This window comes from Sinocyclocheilus grahami, unplaced genomic scaffold (assembly GCF_001515645.1).
Source record: "Sinocyclocheilus grahami isolate Dianchi unplaced genomic scaffold, SAMN03320097.WGS_v1.1 scaffold5.1, whole genome shotgun sequence".
NCBI lineage: Eukaryota > Metazoa > Chordata > Actinopteri > Cypriniformes > Cyprinidae > Sinocyclocheilus > Sinocyclocheilus grahami.
This window is the reverse complement of record NW_015505184.1, coordinates 6809833-6827360: the sequence shown is the minus strand read 5'-3', so window position 1 is coordinate 6827360 and position 17528 is coordinate 6809833. Positions and strand designations below refer to the sequence as shown.

General features: G+C 37.4%; 3 protein-coding genes across 5 annotated transcripts in view; 2 read left to right on the top strand and 1 right to left on the bottom strand.

The window, feature by feature from the left end:
- Positions 1–1295: 1295 nt before the first annotated feature.
- On the top strand, positions 1296–4493 carry LOC107586721 (THAP domain-containing protein 4-like). Of its 2 annotated transcripts, none has more exons than XM_016274206.1 (5): positions 1296–1601; positions 1731–1968; positions 2070–2179; positions 3856–3959; positions 4116–4493. In XM_016274206.1, the coding sequence occupies exons 1-5, from the start codon at positions 1577–1579 to the stop codon at positions 4230–4232; spliced, it is 594 nt and encodes a 197-aa protein (XP_016129692.1). In that variant the 5' UTR covers positions 1296–1576; the 3' UTR covers positions 4233–4493. The 2 variants fall into 2 exon arrangements, with proteins under 2 accessions (XP_016129692.1, XP_016129698.1); XM_016274212.1 differs by having other exon boundaries at positions 1299–1601; positions 1815–1968.
- Positions 4494–6218: 1725 nt separating this feature from the next.
- Positions 6219–9562, bottom strand: LOC107586163 (bcl-2-related ovarian killer protein homolog B-like). Its single transcript, XM_016273435.1, has 4 exons — positions 8593–9562; positions 7531–7538; positions 7198–7392; positions 6219–6575 (listed from the first exon to the last, which is right to left on the bottom strand). Exons 1-4 carry the CDS (start codon positions 8843–8845, stop codon positions 6456–6458), a joined length of 576 nt encoding a protein of 191 aa, XP_016128921.1. The 5' UTR covers positions 8846–9562; the 3' UTR covers positions 6219–6455.
- Positions 9563–12353: 2791 nt separating this feature from the next.
- LOC107585675 (serine/threonine-protein kinase 25-like) overlaps positions 12354–17528 on the top strand; it is a 9156-nt gene continuing 3981 nt past the window's right edge. The window contains exons 1-7 of one of the 2 annotated variants that reach the window (XM_016272810.1): positions 12354–12490; positions 12559–12787; positions 13192–13422; positions 15945–16001; positions 16125–16233; positions 16357–16514; positions 16708–16893. In XM_016272810.1, the coding sequence (XP_016128296.1) occupies positions 12758–12787; positions 13192–13422; positions 15945–16001; positions 16125–16233; positions 16357–16514; positions 16708–16893 (771 nt within the window). In that variant the 5' untranslated portion in view covers positions 12354–12490; positions 12559–12757. Of the gene's footprint in view, positions 12788–13191; positions 13423–15944; positions 16002–16124; positions 16234–16356; positions 16515–16707; positions 16894–17528 lie in introns of both variants that reach the window. The other variant, XM_016272803.1, reaches the window with a different exon arrangement.

Below are 17528 nucleotides of genomic sequence, written 5' to 3'. Positions count from 1 at the left end.
AGACTGTGTTATGATCTATATGGCCTTATTATTTTTATTGTGAGTATTAGGCTTATCATTATTGCTGATCACTGTTGTTGTGCTATATTATTGTAATATTTACCATTATATAATCAGAGGAATATAGAAAAGTTTATGAAAGTGTCACTCCACAATACAATAGCAAAATATATAAACATGTATTGTATTTTTATGTTATATTAATCAGTGTCTAGCACACCTTCCTAAGGAAAGGATATGGACCAGAAGACATTGCAATTACTAAAGGATATTTAGACAGACTTAAAGAAGTTCCAGATCTATTGTGCTCTTATTATTTCAGTTATTTTGCCTTTAATGTAAATAAACATGTAATGCACTTTTGTGCGCTCAAAATATGATCTTTCGCGTGCAGAATTGTGGCAGAGATCTAACCCTATAGAAACGTACCTTTTCGAAGCTTCAAATCAATTGAACCAATTGCAAAGGGATTTGTGGAAACTGTGGTTCCTAATTATTGTGAGCCAACATTTGCCTCGCATTTCAGGATGAAAAGACAAACATTTCAGGTGAAGGATAATCCACTTCTTACCTCCGAGACTGTGTTATGATCTATATGGCCTTATTATTTTTATTGTGAGTATTAGGCTTATCATTATTGCTGATCACTGTTGTTGTGCTATATTATTGTAATATTTACCATTATATAATCAGAGGAATATAGAAAAGTTTATAAAAGTGTCACTCCACAATACAATAGCAAAATATATAAACATGTATTGTATTTTTATGTTATATTAATCAGTGTCTAGCACACCTTCCTAAGGAAAGGATATGGACCAGAAGACATTGCAATTACTAAAGGATATTTAGACAGACTTAAAGAAGTTCCAGATCTATTGTGCTCTTATTATTTCAGTTATTTTGCCTTTAATGTAAATAAACATGTGCAAACAATATACTTGCTCTTGTGAATTTATTTTGATGTTAATTACATTGTCTCTTTAATACCGCGATTGGGCTGACATTTTTGAGACACCCACCACACAAGAGAAAACTTATCACAAACCCCGTTGCACGCCTTTGCACACCGTTTCCAGGAAGCATGTCGTTCAAACCGGAAACCGTAGCAAAACGTTGCGCACCGGTTTGAGCTTGAACTTGCCCCAGGTAAAAACCATAGACGCTGGTTCAATGTTCGCTGGGAGGCGATCTCAATAAACTCGCACGATTCACTGGTTCACAGAGATCGCCCCCCAATGGAAAGCCATTGGAATTTCGAAACATTTATGACGTATGAAGCCTCGTTTACTAAAATCACTTGACTTTGGCAGTTTGATACGCGCTCCGAACCACTGTTTCGAAACAAATGATTCGCAAAAGTTTCGAAGTTTCACGAAACAGTGCTTCGAAAGCGGCCATAGTAGGCTATCGATAGAGCGCCTAACAACTACATCTCCCAGAATTCCTAGTGTCTAATCAGGAAGTAGACACGCACTGCGATGGCAAACAGAAAGTGGTTCAACTGCAGTGCGAAATAAATTTAGTGTCACTTAAATTGATAACATTCGTGGTTACTTGAAAGTATTCAAGCGGAATGTCATGCCCATTCAATCACTCTGGTAGGACAACATGATGATTCCATTTAAATTCATAAACACCTGATTTGTCTTATTTCTTATGGATTTCCGAGCTGTTGTCTGTAGGTCAAACGTATTACCATTCAAATGAAACATGCATTTAATAATCAGCAGGTGCATCAGAACGTGAACATATTTTACATCACGGACAAGCGTGCTTCGACCTTATTTCCCCTGGCCTCCGTGTTTCCACAGCGGAGCTGAACCCCGCAGTGCTGCCGCTGGACTGGCTCCTGGGAACCTGGCAGTCCGATGAGCCAGGAGAAGGATCCTTCCCCTCCATCACGGCTTTTCGTTACACAGAGACTCTTCATTTCTCACATGTAGGACAGCCCGTGATTAATTTTATGTAAGTAACAAAACAACCCAGAGGCTTTAAAAAAAAACTTTTTTATTATGCCATGTTCTGACCCACAGGCAGACAGTCAAAAATTATTTAATTTATTTTAGGTTTAATGCATTCCATGCTGAGAGCAAAAAGCCACTTCACAGGGAGTGTGGATTCATCAGGATTCAGCCAGGCACCAACAGGGTGGCCTTCATCCTCGCACAGAACTCAGGTGTTTGATTTGTTTTGTTTTTTTAACTTTTCTTATGTAATCAGATTCCAAAAATGAAGTGCTTGTAATTGGATTGTTAGTTAAAATTCTCATAATCGTACTACAGCTACTTTTATTGATTAAATGATTACATATTATTTACACAATGGCAGCATACACATTCATAACTAGTTGATACTCTGTTAATGGTCACATGCCATGCATGTAGAGAAATAAAATATTTCATTTTAGTGTTCAAGTGTTTATTGATTTATTTATTTACATTTTATGAATATATTACATCTATTAATTTATATTAATGATTATCTTTTCATTAGCTTATGAACCCTCTTCTTTTCCTGCACAACATCCAGTTCAGGGTCCTTGATGTTGATAAAAATGCAATATATTTTCTTTCTTTATCATTTTATTATATATTGTTTTATACTGAAAGATCATGTGACTGGAGTAATGATGCTAAAAATTCAGCTTTGAAATCACAGGAATCAATTACATTTTAAAATATATTCAAATAGACAGCAGTTTTATTTTAAACAATAAAAATAGTTCACACTATTACTGCTTTTGCTGTATTTTGGATCAAATAAATGCAGGCTTGGGGAGCAGAAGAGACTTTAAAAACATTATAAATCTTACTGTTCAAAAATTTTTAGCTTTTCAGTATGGGTATGTTTTTCCATGATACTGTATTTTGGATCAAATAAATGCAGGCTTGGTGAGCTGAAGAGAATTCTTTAAAAAAGCTTTAAACATCTTACTGCCTGAAAACTTTTGTCTGGTAGTGTATATAACTATATAATTTTATATTCGAAAGGATTCTTAAAGGCACAATATGTAAGATTTTTTTATTAAAATATCCAAAAACCACTAGAACAGTGTTATATATTTTGCTGACTTGTGTACTTACATTATCCCTAATGTTTCGAAGAATGTTTAAATCCTGAGAAATAATGAATTTTAACTAGTGACACGGACCGTGTCCATAGTGTCATTGTGTCGCCTGCCAATGACGTCATAACCCCTCGATTTCCGGTTTTGTTTTGTAGAAAACATGGAAACACCAAAGACACTTTAATATGTTGTGTGCTTTAATAGACCGGTGAAGACCGCACAGAGTAGCATTATAACAGAACTTTCAAATGTATCTAGTATGATAAAACAGCCACTGCTTTTTCCCCCCACATACGCACGACCGTCACCGGAAGGAGCGGAAGCAGTTGACTGTGGCATAATAAAAGCTCCGCTGCTTTCGAGCCGTGTGTCACGCTCGTTCAGCGGCCTCGTTTCGCTTCATTCTACTATGTTAATAAATCATTAGCTCATCCATGAACATGATTTCTGCCGTGGTCCCGTCGGATTGCATCGGCTGTGGGGATGAAGACGACAACTCCCACTCCACACTCAGTCACGGCATCATCAAACTACGCCTTTGCTTCTTTGTTTATTTTGAATACGCGCCCTCTAGCGGTGAAAATTACATATTGTGCTTTTAAATTAATCAAAAAGTAGTCAGAGTAGATTACCTAAAATGTGTAATCTAATGGATTACGTTATTAACTACAATTGTTGCAGTGTCATTTGTAATCATTAACAAACTACAAATTTGAAAGTAATCTGCGCAGCACTGTCTATAGTACCATGTATTTTTTTAAATCAACTGTTTCTACCTCTTCCAGGTCTTGTGGAGATTGAGGAGGGGGAACTCACTGGGCAGCAGCTGACTCTGCACAGTACTGCCCTGGCTAGAACATCTTTTGCCAAGCAGCCTTATGTTCAACAGGTCTCATAACACAAAACGTTTAATGTGCACCTTGTCAGATTAATGAAACAATAAGCTCTGTAGTGATATTTTCATAAAGAAAATATGTCTTGAATATTACTGAACTGGCATAGTAATTAGAATAATGTTCCACTAATAATTTAGATTTTTGATCAGATCTCCAGGCACATCCAGTTGAAGCCGGATGGAAGGCTGGAACAGACGATCTCTATGGCACTGGATGGACAGCCTCTGACGCAGCATTTGCACATCACTTACCGCAGGACTGATTAACTGGCTGTCATGTGGGAGGAAGATGTGTTTGTGAAAAGCACTTGTACTAATGTACTCATCTGACACAAAATATTGATGGTTTATATATAGTAACCTGTGGGTGATGGTAATATATCTGTGAGTAAGAATGTTATCTAAAGTAATAGATGTGATCTGACCTGTCTTCCCAACAAAACAAGCAAATATTGTTACAATATATAAAGGGGTCGTTTTGTATAATGTAGAGCAACTACAATAAAAATATGAAATTGTCTTTTCAAATTTAAATTGTGTGAAGTTTGTTCATGGCAAACTCTGTCTTTGCAGAAAATGCAGTTCATTTTCTCATATCTGTTTCCTTAAGATTAAGTTTAGAAATTAAATTAATTAAAATTAGTATTTTTCCCCCCAATCATAACTCAAGAAGCTTTTAGTATTTATATGTTTAATGGTATTTCATTGGGGATACATTAATTCACTAACAGAAACAAAGGCCCCTACCTTTTGTTGAATTAATTGTGGCTTTTCAGTAATCATGAACAAATGGAAAATAATTTTTAAAGAAATCGTTTAATAGAGATCGCACTCAAAATGATGGATTTATAGTCAGTCAAGTCAAATCAACACTATAATTAAAAAGTTTGTCGTTAATGTGTTTTTTGAAAAATTAATACTTTTGAGCAACAATGCATTAAATTGATCAAAAGTGATTAAAGACTTTTACATCATTACAAAGACACAAATATTGCAAATACATGCTGTTTTTTTTACTTTATTTTTATCAATAAGGGAAATTAAATTAATTAAAATTAGTATTTTTTCCCCCCAATCATAACTCAAGAAGCTTTTAGTATTTATATGTTTAATGGTATTTCATTGGGTATACATTAATTCACTAACAGAAACAAAGGCCCCTACCTTTTGTTGAATTAATTGTGGCTTTTCAGTAATCATGAACAAATGGAAAATAATTTTTAAAGAAATCGTTTAATAGAGATCGCACTCAAAATGATGGATTTATAGTCAGTCAAGTCAAATCAACACTATAATTAAAAAGTTTGTCGTTAATGTGTTTTTTGAAAAATTAATACTTTTGAGCAACAATGCATTAAATTGATCAAAAGTGATTAAAGACTTTTACATCATTACAAAGACACAAATATTGCAAATACATGCTGTTTTTTTTACTTTATTTTTATCAATAAGTCCTGAAATAAATACATCACTGTTTCCCGAAAGATGTTACGCAGCACAATTATTTTCAACATTGGTAATAATAGGAAATGTTTCTTCAGCACCAAATTGGCATATTAGAATGATTTCTGAAGGATCATGTGACACTGAAGATTGGAGTTAACATATATTGAAGTTCAAAACAGTTATTTTAATTTGTAATAATATTTAACAATATTACTGTTTTTTTTACTGTATTTCTGATCAAGTAAATGCAGTTCTGGTGAGCATAAGCAACATTTTTTTTTTTATCTTACCAACCCAAAACTTTGAACGGTAGTGTATATTTGACTATAGAAATTTGCTTTTTTGTGTGTGACTTCTGATTTTAATAGTCTTTCTTGGGGGGAAAAACATTTATAATTTCCCTGATATTTCCAGGTTTTCCATGACCACTGGAACCCTTTCCGTTTATAAATGTTCAACTTCTTTTTCATTTCACACATTAAAATCTTTATTTTAAGATGTATACAGCTGGTGACAACAGTGTTTCACACACACCACACAAACTGTACAACTGAAAGTGCAAAGTGACACTCCAAACATCATTTTAAGCAATTTTGTAAAAATTAAAATCTGAAGACTGTCAAACATTTAAATGTTTCACTCATCACCACAGATATTCAGTATAAAATCTCAGTGGAATGAATCCATGCAATGTGGCGGCACAAAAAGAGCTCCAATACCTGCATACCATATTTCTGGGTCAGTTTAAACTAAGGAAGACAGATATTATGTAGCTCCAACAATAAATATAGCACATATTCCTTCACAGTGCCACCCCCCACACCCCCACAATGTCAGCTCATAGTATTTGTTTCAGTCTATACATAGTATATTTTAAAGAAATAATGAAAGGTAAAAGAGGATTAAGGTGCGGTTGAACCCGGGTGACGTGCTATGACCTTTGTGAGGGGCCGTTTGCTCCACAAACAGTACAATGGACCATTCAAATAGTCCTGGGAGGGAAAGATTCAGTTCTCAGTCAACAGGATGATTTCCTGCACGAGGCTACTTCGTCAGGTAGATGTACATGGTCTTTAAGAATTGCCTCCATGAGAACACAGCTGTTGATAACCAGTGGGCACGAGCTCTAGAGTCCATGTTCACCACACATTTTAAAATGTCCCCCTGGAAAGACAGATGAAAAGGAAACATTTGACACACTTACATATCACATAGTTTGGGGTCAATAATATTTTTTTAAAAGAAACTTCTCACCAGGGCTGCATTAATTTGATCAGAAAATACAGTAAAAACTATATAAATTGTGAAATATTACAGTTTAAAATAGCCATTTTGTCATTTTTAATGCATTTTAAATAGCAATTTATTCCTGTGATGGCAAAGCTGAATGTTCAGCAGCCATTACTCCAGTCTTCAGTGTCACATGATCCTTCAGAAATCATTCAGATATGCTGATTTACTGCTCAAGAAATATTTCTTATTATCATTGCTGAAAACAGTTGTGCTGCTTAGTATTTTTGTGTAATACCATGATACAACAGAAATATTTTGTAACAATATAAAATATCTTTACTGTGCCTTTTTGATCAATTTAATGAGTCCTTGCCGAATCAAAGTAACAATTTCTTAAAAACAAAAAACAGGTATAGTATGGAATTGCAGTAGCACAAAGAAAATAAATGCACTAACACAGCATGGTAACAATACTTAATTTCCTCATATGGCCTCTAGAGGTCAGGACCAGTCTTGGTTCATGAAGGTGGCAATACCGAGAATGAACACTTACCCATCCTCCTCGCTTTTTGAGCCATGGGACCAGGTTCCTACGCACAAACTCTCCCAGACTGTCCACTATGGTGTGCACCATGACTGGATGGCCCTGACGCACACAGTCCACCGCCAGCCCGGCTGCTACAGCGTAGATGGCCACCACTTTGCCCCATGTGATCCCTTGAAAGTAAACGCAATTCCACGAGAAGAACTAGAAAACCGAGCCATCCATTTTTAGCAGCTCGAACACTTTTGCATTAATCATAATCATACAGCATTTTAGATAACAGGATATAATGAGAATTCCATGAGGTTGCAAGTCCTAAATTGGCCATGTCTTCTTTCACACCTTTAAATCTGACATGACACACTGCCATGCTTCACTAATGCATGAGTCAGGGACTATTTCAATTGTTTATGTTCCTTCATATTCAGCATTCATTTAGGATAACTCCTCACAAACCTTACAACGTTCTATCTTCTGTAGTAAGGTCTGTGAGAAGATCATCAGGCAGAGTGGAATGATACTGCCATGGTTTAGGACTCCACTTCAACCATTATGTACATCAATAGAAGCAGAACCCAGATAAAATATGTGACCAAATATGTACAAAGGAAAGAATGTGGGTATGTCCTTTTTAGGCTTTTTTCCATGTTCCGAAAAAAGACCACTGTAGAACTTGTCATTAAACTGATGATCAAAGTGCCCCTCTCAAACACACCACTGAAATCCAATAAAAGGCTTAAGTCAATAGCTCTTCCAGTTTTAGATTACAATTTTACTGTAATTTAATAAAAACAATGAAATTAATGTCTTGAAATGTTTTTTTTAAACCTCAAACCCTGCTCAGGCTAACATCGCTTCACTTACATTTGGAACAAATCCCATATCTCCAAATTCACTCCATTTATAGTAGTAGTGATGTCCTCTTTTTTTTTGGGTCTCAAAATAGCCAATTAGGTACTGAATTAGCAATAAAAACAACAACAAGATACCTAGAGAAAATAAAAATAATAAAATACTTAAATATGTTTATTCATTTTTTTTAAAACACTTCAATGCAAGGACAGTGAGGTCATGCTCACAAACACTGCCTATAAAACACAACTTCCAGATCACTTGTACTCAGCTGTTTTAAATATTAATAATAATAATAATAATTAAAAAAAAAGGTTTCTTGAGCAGCAAATCAATCCAGAGAGTGTAAACTTTTTGAAATTTTCACCTCCATCTCTTTATGCATCATGTTTCCTTGTAGCTATAAGACAATTCGGAAAGAAATTGAACAAGAAAGAAAGAAAGAAAGAAAGAAGCTGATTTTGAGTTGAGATGTTATGAAATAGTCCTGATTTATCTGGATGATAAATACTGAAATAGCATCACACCTGTTAAGAGCATCAATTCACTTACTCGTGGTTTTCTTACCCAGTTTTAGCAGCACCACAGATATATCTACAAGAGCTCCGTGTGGCTCGGGCAGATCAGACTCGACTTTTGACCAACTTAGTCCTTCCCTTACGATTCTGGAGTGAATGAAGTCTCTACAGAGTTCCTTGGACTGAGAGACGAGCTCTTTTTCCGTGGGCGTCCGATCAAACACCTCCATCTTCATCATCTCCGCGGCGAACACGGAGGAGCGCTCAAGCACGTTCAGGTCCCGCATGTTTGTTTGACCGGAGCACAAAACACTGCAACTTCTCTGGTTGAAGTTGCCTAAATAAACACCCCACAAACTCCACTAACATTACGCAGCTCATTTCTCCGACGAAAGTCTAGATAAATTCAATCAGAAACAGGTTCGCCGAAACGTAAATAGCCAATCAGGGAAAACAACTAGGCTGCAATTGAACAGCCCACTAAAATTTCTCAGCTAGCAAACTGATTTACTCTGATCGATCGACCAACTTCCGCTTTTATGATTTGTCATCTTCCATCAGTCTTCTGTTTCGCATGAGAAGAACATACGATGTTGAAATGGACTTTCTGTCATATTTCCATCGTGCTGAGGTCGCTGTTCGCCTGTGCCCTGAATCGGACACTTGGAAGCGATTTTTCTCGCTACCTGGAACGCTTAGGTAACCACTAATCAACCAAGTGAACGGCTTAGTCCAAATATAAACAGTCTGTGGCATCCTGGCAAGACTTGCAATGCTTGTAGTCTAGTCATATCAAATAAAATGAATTCTAATCATCTCTTTAAAATCTTAGTTTATCAAATTCATACATAGCCTATAGCGTGCAACATAATAGCCTATTAATTTCTTTAAAAAATCACACTCGTGTTAAAAGATGAGTGTTTTGTCTAACAGACCTGCTGTAGGTGTGAAGGCTCCAAATAAAATGTTTATTTCACACAATGACTCTTCCCTAAGGATCAGTGGAAGTTCATTCATGCTTTGCTCTAGTGGTTGACCAGGTAAGTTATTATCTGTCTATGTTTAGCGAGCTAATCCTCTCACTACAAACCAACACAACCCTATAAAGTCCTGTGTTTGACTCATGAACACCTCAGTGTGAGTATGCATTGATACTGAGATTCTTACAGGACGAATGCCACTGCCAGTTTCATTCAATGCATCCGTAAAGGAGGACTGTTTTAAGACCTATTCATTGCATTAAAATAACAAAAAAATGTAATCTGACCCAAACAGTAGGCCTACTTGTGTAGATCCAGTGGGTAGCAAAAATGTTCTGACCCATATACCTTATGAAATTATGACAAATTGTTATTAATAGACTATATTTGGTGTATCCTGCTCATGCACCAAGTAGGCTACTGTATGCAGTCTATTTGAACTGTATTTGTCAAACATTTATTTTTACGCAATCCCATTATGCTGTTAAGCCTAATGAATCTATTTAGTGTAGATTTAAGTGCACAGATAATAGAGGCAACAAACCTCTATATTGCTACAAACAAAGTCACCATGAAATCAGAACCAACCATTCTTATTTTTGGATATTGCAGTGATTATTATAAATGATTTATCCAAGCACATCTTTTTGGGTGCTTCTCAAATGGGAGGCTGCATCCTTCCTAGTCCAGTCCTTCTGAGGTTTCAAGGCTAGAGTCCTGCTCAGCATTAAACACTAGAATGAGACTAGTGTGCATGGCTATGTTATGAAAATACTCAAATTACAATCTGAAGAATACTTAAAATCTTTATATTTACTATATGGTTGGTTTGATTGCTTCTGTCCTCGTAAATCGCTTTGGATTAAAGCGTCTGATAAATTATTAAATTTAAATGTAAATTAATGTGTTTCTACTGCAATAACATTTCTATTAATGCAATTGTCTGTGGTCTCCCATTATGCAGTTTAGTATTATGTGATTTATTTACAACAAAACAACAGAAAACAATGGCTTCATCTTGCATTACATAGACATTGGACAAGCTCAGTGCCGTTTCATTTTTAACTAATTCTTTTTCATGGATCTGAATGTGTGCAAAGGTTTGTGGGTATTTGAAGGACACAAAGGATACACCTGATGCATCCTTCAAAACAGGCCGAACGAAGGACACAAGATGAAGACTGCCCACTAAAGATCCTTCAAATTGAGGCATCCTTCAACAGTGCTTGATGACGTGGCAGCCGAGAAATGCACCCTTCCGACTGAGGAGCACTCATGATCTTAAATCAAAAACATTAACTCCTCCCCTGATGACATCTCTTCTCTGATGATGTGTACGGGACAATAATCCCTCCCCCCTAAACCTGTCACTCACATAAAACCACAGCAATTAGTAAATGACAATGATCCAATCCATTCCAGATGGACAAAATCAAGTCCCACACAATATTTTTCTGTTTCACTCTGATATATACAGTACGTCACAGCAGGAAAGAAAATACTTCCATTTAATGCTGACCCACCACATCACCACCCACAAAAGTACTGCTTTAGGCCAATTGATAATCGTTTCACACAATGATATTGAAACATGATATTTTCTAGTGTATTTGAAGATAAAGTCAGCTGGAATTGGTCAAGCGGTGGTGTTTTTGCCCCCAAGACTTGAGCTGCATCTGAAATGCCATACTTGTAGTTACTACTATTTGGTTTGAAACTTTTACCATGTTCACCTGTAGTTGTCTCTGTCACTGCTGAAAACCCCCCCAGCTAAAACCAGCCTAGCTGGTTGGCTGGTCTTAGCTGGTTTAAGCTGGAGGTAGCTGGTCTCCTGGCCAAGCTGGTTTTAACTGGTTCTTCCAGCTGGTCTCCCAGCCTGACCAGCTGAGGAAGTGGCCAAAACCCCTCTAAAACCAGCCTACTAAACAGCTATGACCAGCCTAGAGCCGGCTGGATGACCAGCTAAAACCAGCCAACCAGCTTAGGCTGGCTTTAGCTGTTGTTGTTTTTTTCAACATGACCTATCAGGTTGGATAAAATTGCAGTGAAATGGAAGTTGTGACATTTTCTTTGCATTGTAACGTACATCTAAGTTTTTAACAGATTATGAAAAAATTAGAAATGAAGGGAGGGACTTTCCCTGCTGAAGAAAACAGCTAACACCAGCCTAAGCTGGTCAGGCTGGTTTTAGCTGGTCTCCCAGCCTGGTTGTAGCTGGTTTATCAGGCTGGTTTTAGAGTGGTTTTGACCACATTTTTAGCTGGTCAGGCGGTTAAGGCTAGAAGGGAGACAGCTGCAACTACTGGGCATGTGCACATCAATATAGCATAATTTTTGTTACACTGTACAACAATAATTAATTACTATTTTTACATTATTGTAAGGCAGTAAGGGGTAGGTTTAGGGTTGGGGTAGATGTAGATGTTAATTAAACACAATCTAATAGGTAGAAAATTAAATTTCATTGTTAGTTTCTGGTCGGAGCTGTATCGCTTCTAGCCACAACCTGGTCAGGCTGGCTTTAGCTGTTTTTTTCAGCAGGGTTGTTCTAGTTTTGGTTGTTGATTGGATTTTGAGATGGGGGCATTGCATCTCAAAAGTGGAGGCAAACAGAGCACAGAAGCGTGCAGGGTTTGAGCAAACTAAATGGAGAAGACTGTCGTGTTCACCTGAAGGTCCAGTTATGTCACTTTGATTGAACATTAATACGAGGTATAAATAAATAAACGGATAAATGGTTCACAATAATGCCTTTGAAAACAGATAGGGTGAATTTCCATTTCATGTCGATTCCTTCTACCAGTATGACTACAACTCCCACAACCCCCCGTTCCTTGAATCAGAAGCTGCGCATGCGCTGTTGCTCCTATTATTTTGTTCTCCAGCAAGCAATAAATGAAGAGTCGCCCGAACGTGAGGTGATCAATATAAAAAAACAATTAGACGCGGAAAGTGAGTAGCTCGTACTCAAATGTTTTCATACATGGAGTCACACGACACCTAACTGTGATTCTCGCCAGGCTGCGGGGTCCGCCATCAAGGGATTGGAGGCCGAAAACACGGCAGACGAACAGAACATGCAGAGGTGTTTTTGTATGTAACTAGCTAGCTAAGCAGGGGATCGGAGGAGGGAGAGCAAACCGTTGAAGAGTTTTCCAGCACCCCTCCTTTGGCAGAAAGGGTCACATCTGCTGTCATCCACAGCGACCTGCCGTCAGGATGGCGCACCTCCGCGACATGCAGAACCAGGTAAATCCGCAGCCCAGCCGAGTCTGTTCCTTCTGCATCCAGGGGTATAATCTCATAATCAGTCAGACCACAATAATGTTTATTAAGCCTGGCATGTCATGGTAATTGAGGGCTGTCGTAACGTTATATTGTGTCTGAGTAATCAGTTTGAATGCAGATCATTGGAAAGGGACGTCTGTTTTTGTTCCGTTTCATGTCATGTCTGTTTCATTTAATTTAAATTATATATATATATATATATATATATGTAAATAGTTCATATGCTTCTCAAACATGTATAGTAGAGCATCCCAATGGATGTGATGTAATCTATAAGGGTCCATAGTAAGTAACTGATTATTGAAGTTCATCTACATCTGTCATTGAATCTCACATCATTCCTCTGCTCTCTCTCTCTCCAACAGAATTCCCGGCTTGACCCGGAGGAGTATTTCACGAAACAGGAGCGCATTGGGAAGGGGTCTTTCGGTGAGGTCTACAAGGGCATCAACAATCGCACTAAAGAGGTGGTGGCCATCAAGATCATCGACCTGGAGGAGGCAGAAGATGAGATCGAGGACATTCAGCAGGAGATCACGGTGCTCAGCCAGTGTGACAGCCCTTATGTCACCAAATACTATGGCTCATATCTGAAGGTATGCTCCCCCATTGTTTAGGCGCTGAGGCCTGTACAGACAAACAATAGTAAGAGTTTTTGAACGTCAATACAGTAAGTCAGCATGACGTCGCTTTCCTAAAGGGTTAGTTCATGCAAAAATGAAAATTCTGTCATCTGTCATTGACTCACCCTCATGTCGTTCCAAACCTGTAAGACCTTTGTTCATCTTCGGAACATAAATTAAGATATTTTTGATCAAATCTGAGAGCTTTCTGAACCTGCATAGAACAGAACGCAACTGAAAGGTTTCAAGGTCCAGAAACATAGTAAGGACATCGATAAAACAGTCCATGTGACATCAGTGGCTCAACTCTTTTGCGAAAAATTATGCGAAGCTACGAGAATACTTTTTGTGCACAAAGAAAACAAAAATAACAATTTATTCAACAAGTTTTTCCCCGAGTTAACATCTTCCGCCATTTTGGAGAGTACCATGACTAGGTATGTAACGATTCACTCAACTCACGATTCGATTCACGATTTTGATTTCACGCTTCGATTCGAATTCACGATTATTATTATTATTATAATTTTTTACAAAATGAGATTTAAGACAAATTATAAATTAAATGTGTCCTTTTATTATTGCTTGGACAAAATGTTGCACATTTCTTTGTGAAACTGAAATAACACTATAATAATATACTAATATAGCACTTGGATATTATTGCTCTTTTGTTGGTTTTGATTGCTTCTATTGTCATTTGTAAGTCGCTTTGGACAAAAGTGTCTACTAAATGACAATTTAAATATAATGTAAATGTAAATAACAAAACTACATTGAAATTTTAAAACAAGCTCCAAATCAAACACAAATAAAATAAATCTCTTCATATAAACAAAATAAGGCTTTGTCTGTGCTCTTTCCGTTTAAAAAAAAGAGGCAACCACGGCATTTTAATCTTGATCCAAACAAAGATGCTGCATACATGTGAACATGAGCAGTTTTTAATCTAAATTAGATTGTATAATTTCGAAATTTGAAGCAAAAACAGAATGGTTTGACTTCAGTTTTGTGAAACTATACATAAAAATATCTGCATGAAACAGCAAGAGCTGAACGAGATGCAGATTCACTCTCTGCCAGCAGGTGGCGCTTAAAGCGTTTCCTTGGTTTCCGCTGTAAACAAAGCAGCCCTGAATTTATGAACTTTAATATGCGTTATACAGAGGCAAGATGAAAAGAAAAAATACCATTTAAACTTTTCTAAAGACAGTAAGTTCCCCTCAGACATGTAATATATTCATATAAACTCCTACACCTAAATGAATTGCGATTTGTTTAGCATCTCAACCGATTTGAATCGATTTTCAACCGGCTCGCGGTTAATCGTTACATTCCTAACCATGACACATGCACGCGCTTTCCCCAGAACGTAATCAACGTAATCAGTGTTGTTTATGTTTAGCATGCGCGCAGTTTCTCCTGAACTTAAACAACGGTGATTATGTTGATTACGTTCTGGGGAAAGCGCACGCATGCATCGTGGTACTCTCCAAAATGGCGGAAGATGTTAACTCGGGCAAAAGAATAGTTGAATAAATTGTTATTTTTGTTTTCTTCATGCACAAAAAGTATTCTCTTAGCTTCGCAAAAAAGTTGAGCCACTGATGACACATGGACTGTTTTATCGATGTCCTTACTACGTGTTGCTGTCTATGGGAGGGTCAGAGAGCTCTCAGATTTCATCAAAAATGTCTTACGGGATTTGAACGACCTTCTGGAAATAAGAAATTTGAAATCTGCCATATTTAATCATGGATACTGGGTTCTGCTGCCAGGTTAAAATCTTAACCAAAATCCCCTGTGACTAATCATGTCATGACAGAGCTGGTTTGCTGTTGGCATCACAAAATCAAATGTCTGTTGTAATCGAATGAAATATTTCAGATTCGGTGTTGCTTGAAAACAATTTTCATTGTGCAACCAATTTTTAAAAGAGAACAATGCTGTTTGCACCTGAGTGGTGTGGTTACTGCATCTACTAGTAAGGGTTAGCTAAGCTGTGCTAACTAGCCAAACAATGTCCCCTTGACAAGCTCTCATTTGGTTTGTAACATCCACCATTCAATCAAATTCTTCTGGATAAAATCATATTTTCTCTCATTAAACATCCTGTTTCAGTCAGTTTTTAAAAAAAATAAGCTTTTTATGTTTACATACATGCAAAATACTTCCCTAAACTAAAGTCTGCACCTTCACTCTTTAATATAAATATTGCAAAAGTTTTTTGAGGTGCCATTTTGGGTTCCCCAAAGGACATTCTTAAAAGTGTATTTTAATAACTTTTTCAACTATAAAGAACTTTTGTTGCATTTGAAAGGTTCCATGGATGATACAGGTTCTTCATAGAACCATAAATGCCAATAAAAAACATTTATTTTAAGCCACATGATAAAATGTCTACTGGAGTCATATTGAAATATGAATCCTAAATACAACAAATGTCAAGTGACTTTTAAAGAAATGGCACTTGTTATTTTTGCCATCGTCTGTAGGGAACTAAGCTGTGGATCATCATGGAGTATTTAGGAGGCGGTTCTGCTTTAGATCTTGTAAGTAGAACAACAGTGGCTCTTCAGTTATGGGAATATCTTTATGCGTGTATTCATGAATTCTTAAAGGGCTTTCAGCTTTAAAAATTAAATTTGTCTTCTGCTTTCCTCCACATGTGTCAGTTGAAACCAGGACCGCTTGAGGAGACGTACATTGCCACTATATTGAGGGAGATTCTGAAGGGACTGGAATACTTGCATTCGGAGAGGAAGATTCACCGTGATATCAAAGGTGTGATAACCTACACGTCTGCCTACTCAATTAGGCCGGCTAGGAAGTGCTTCATATTTAATCATCTGCTTTCTGTGAAATCTGAGTTCCGTGCTAATGATTCATGTTTGTATCTTGTGGCAGCTGCCAACGTGCTGCTGTCTGAGCAGGGAGATGTGAAGCTGGCAGACTTCGGGGTGGCGGGACAGCTCACAGACACCCAGATCAAGAGAAACACTTTTGTGGGAACTCCTTTCTGGATGGCTCCAGAGGTCATCAAACAGTCCGCGTATGATTTTAAGGTGCGGAGATCCAGATGAATGGACTTTTCTCCGCATGCAAAAGAACAATCTGAATATTAATGTGCAAGTGTGGCTGCAGAGCTGTGAAAACACTGGGGTGGTAAAACTGTTCAGGTTTTTTTTTTTTAAGTGGTAGGCATGGAAACTGTTTTAGCATAATAGCAGACTTTTAGGTTTGCTTTTCTGGCTGCAGGCAGACATTTGGTCCTTGGGAATTACAGCTATTGAACTGGCGAAGGGGGAACCCCCGAATTCTGACCTGCATCCGATGCGAGTGCTGTTTCTCATTCCCAAGAACACTCCCCCGACGCTGGAGGGCTCCTACAGCAAACCCTTCAAAGAGTTTGTGGAGGCATGCCTCAATAAAGACCCTCGCTTTGTGAGTATTCAGCTTTTCCGCTGATTATATGACAACGTTTCAGGTTAACCCCAATATCCACTACGGTCTAACGTTTGGGATAATTACGATTTTTAAAAAAAATGTTTTTTGAAAGTTTCTTATGATCTCTAAGGCTGTTATTTAATGGCGAAATACAAAAAAAGTAATAATGTGAAATATTACAATTTAAAAGAACTGGTTTCTGTCATTCTAATATGCTGATTTGGTGCTCAGTTTTTATTATTTCTTATTGGTGCTCCATTGGTTCTTAAAGGGGTCATATGATGCGATTTCAATTTTTCCTTTCTCTTTGGAGTGTTACAAGCTCTTGGTGCATAAAGAAGATCTGTAAAGTTGCAAAGACTAAAGTCTCAAATCCAAAGAGATATTCTTTATAAAAGTTAAGAGTTAATCACGCCTACCTAAAACGGCTCGTTCTAACACGCCCCCACATGTCTACGTCACTATGCGGGAAGATTTGCATAACGCCGCCCAAATGTTCACGCAAAGAAAGAAGGTGTAACTTTTATTCTCACTGCAGTATTGCTGTTGCTGCCGCCGCCATGTCATGGAGACGCTGTGTGTTTTGTTGTGAAAGCGAAGCTATGTTTGGCCTTCCAATAGAGGACGATATC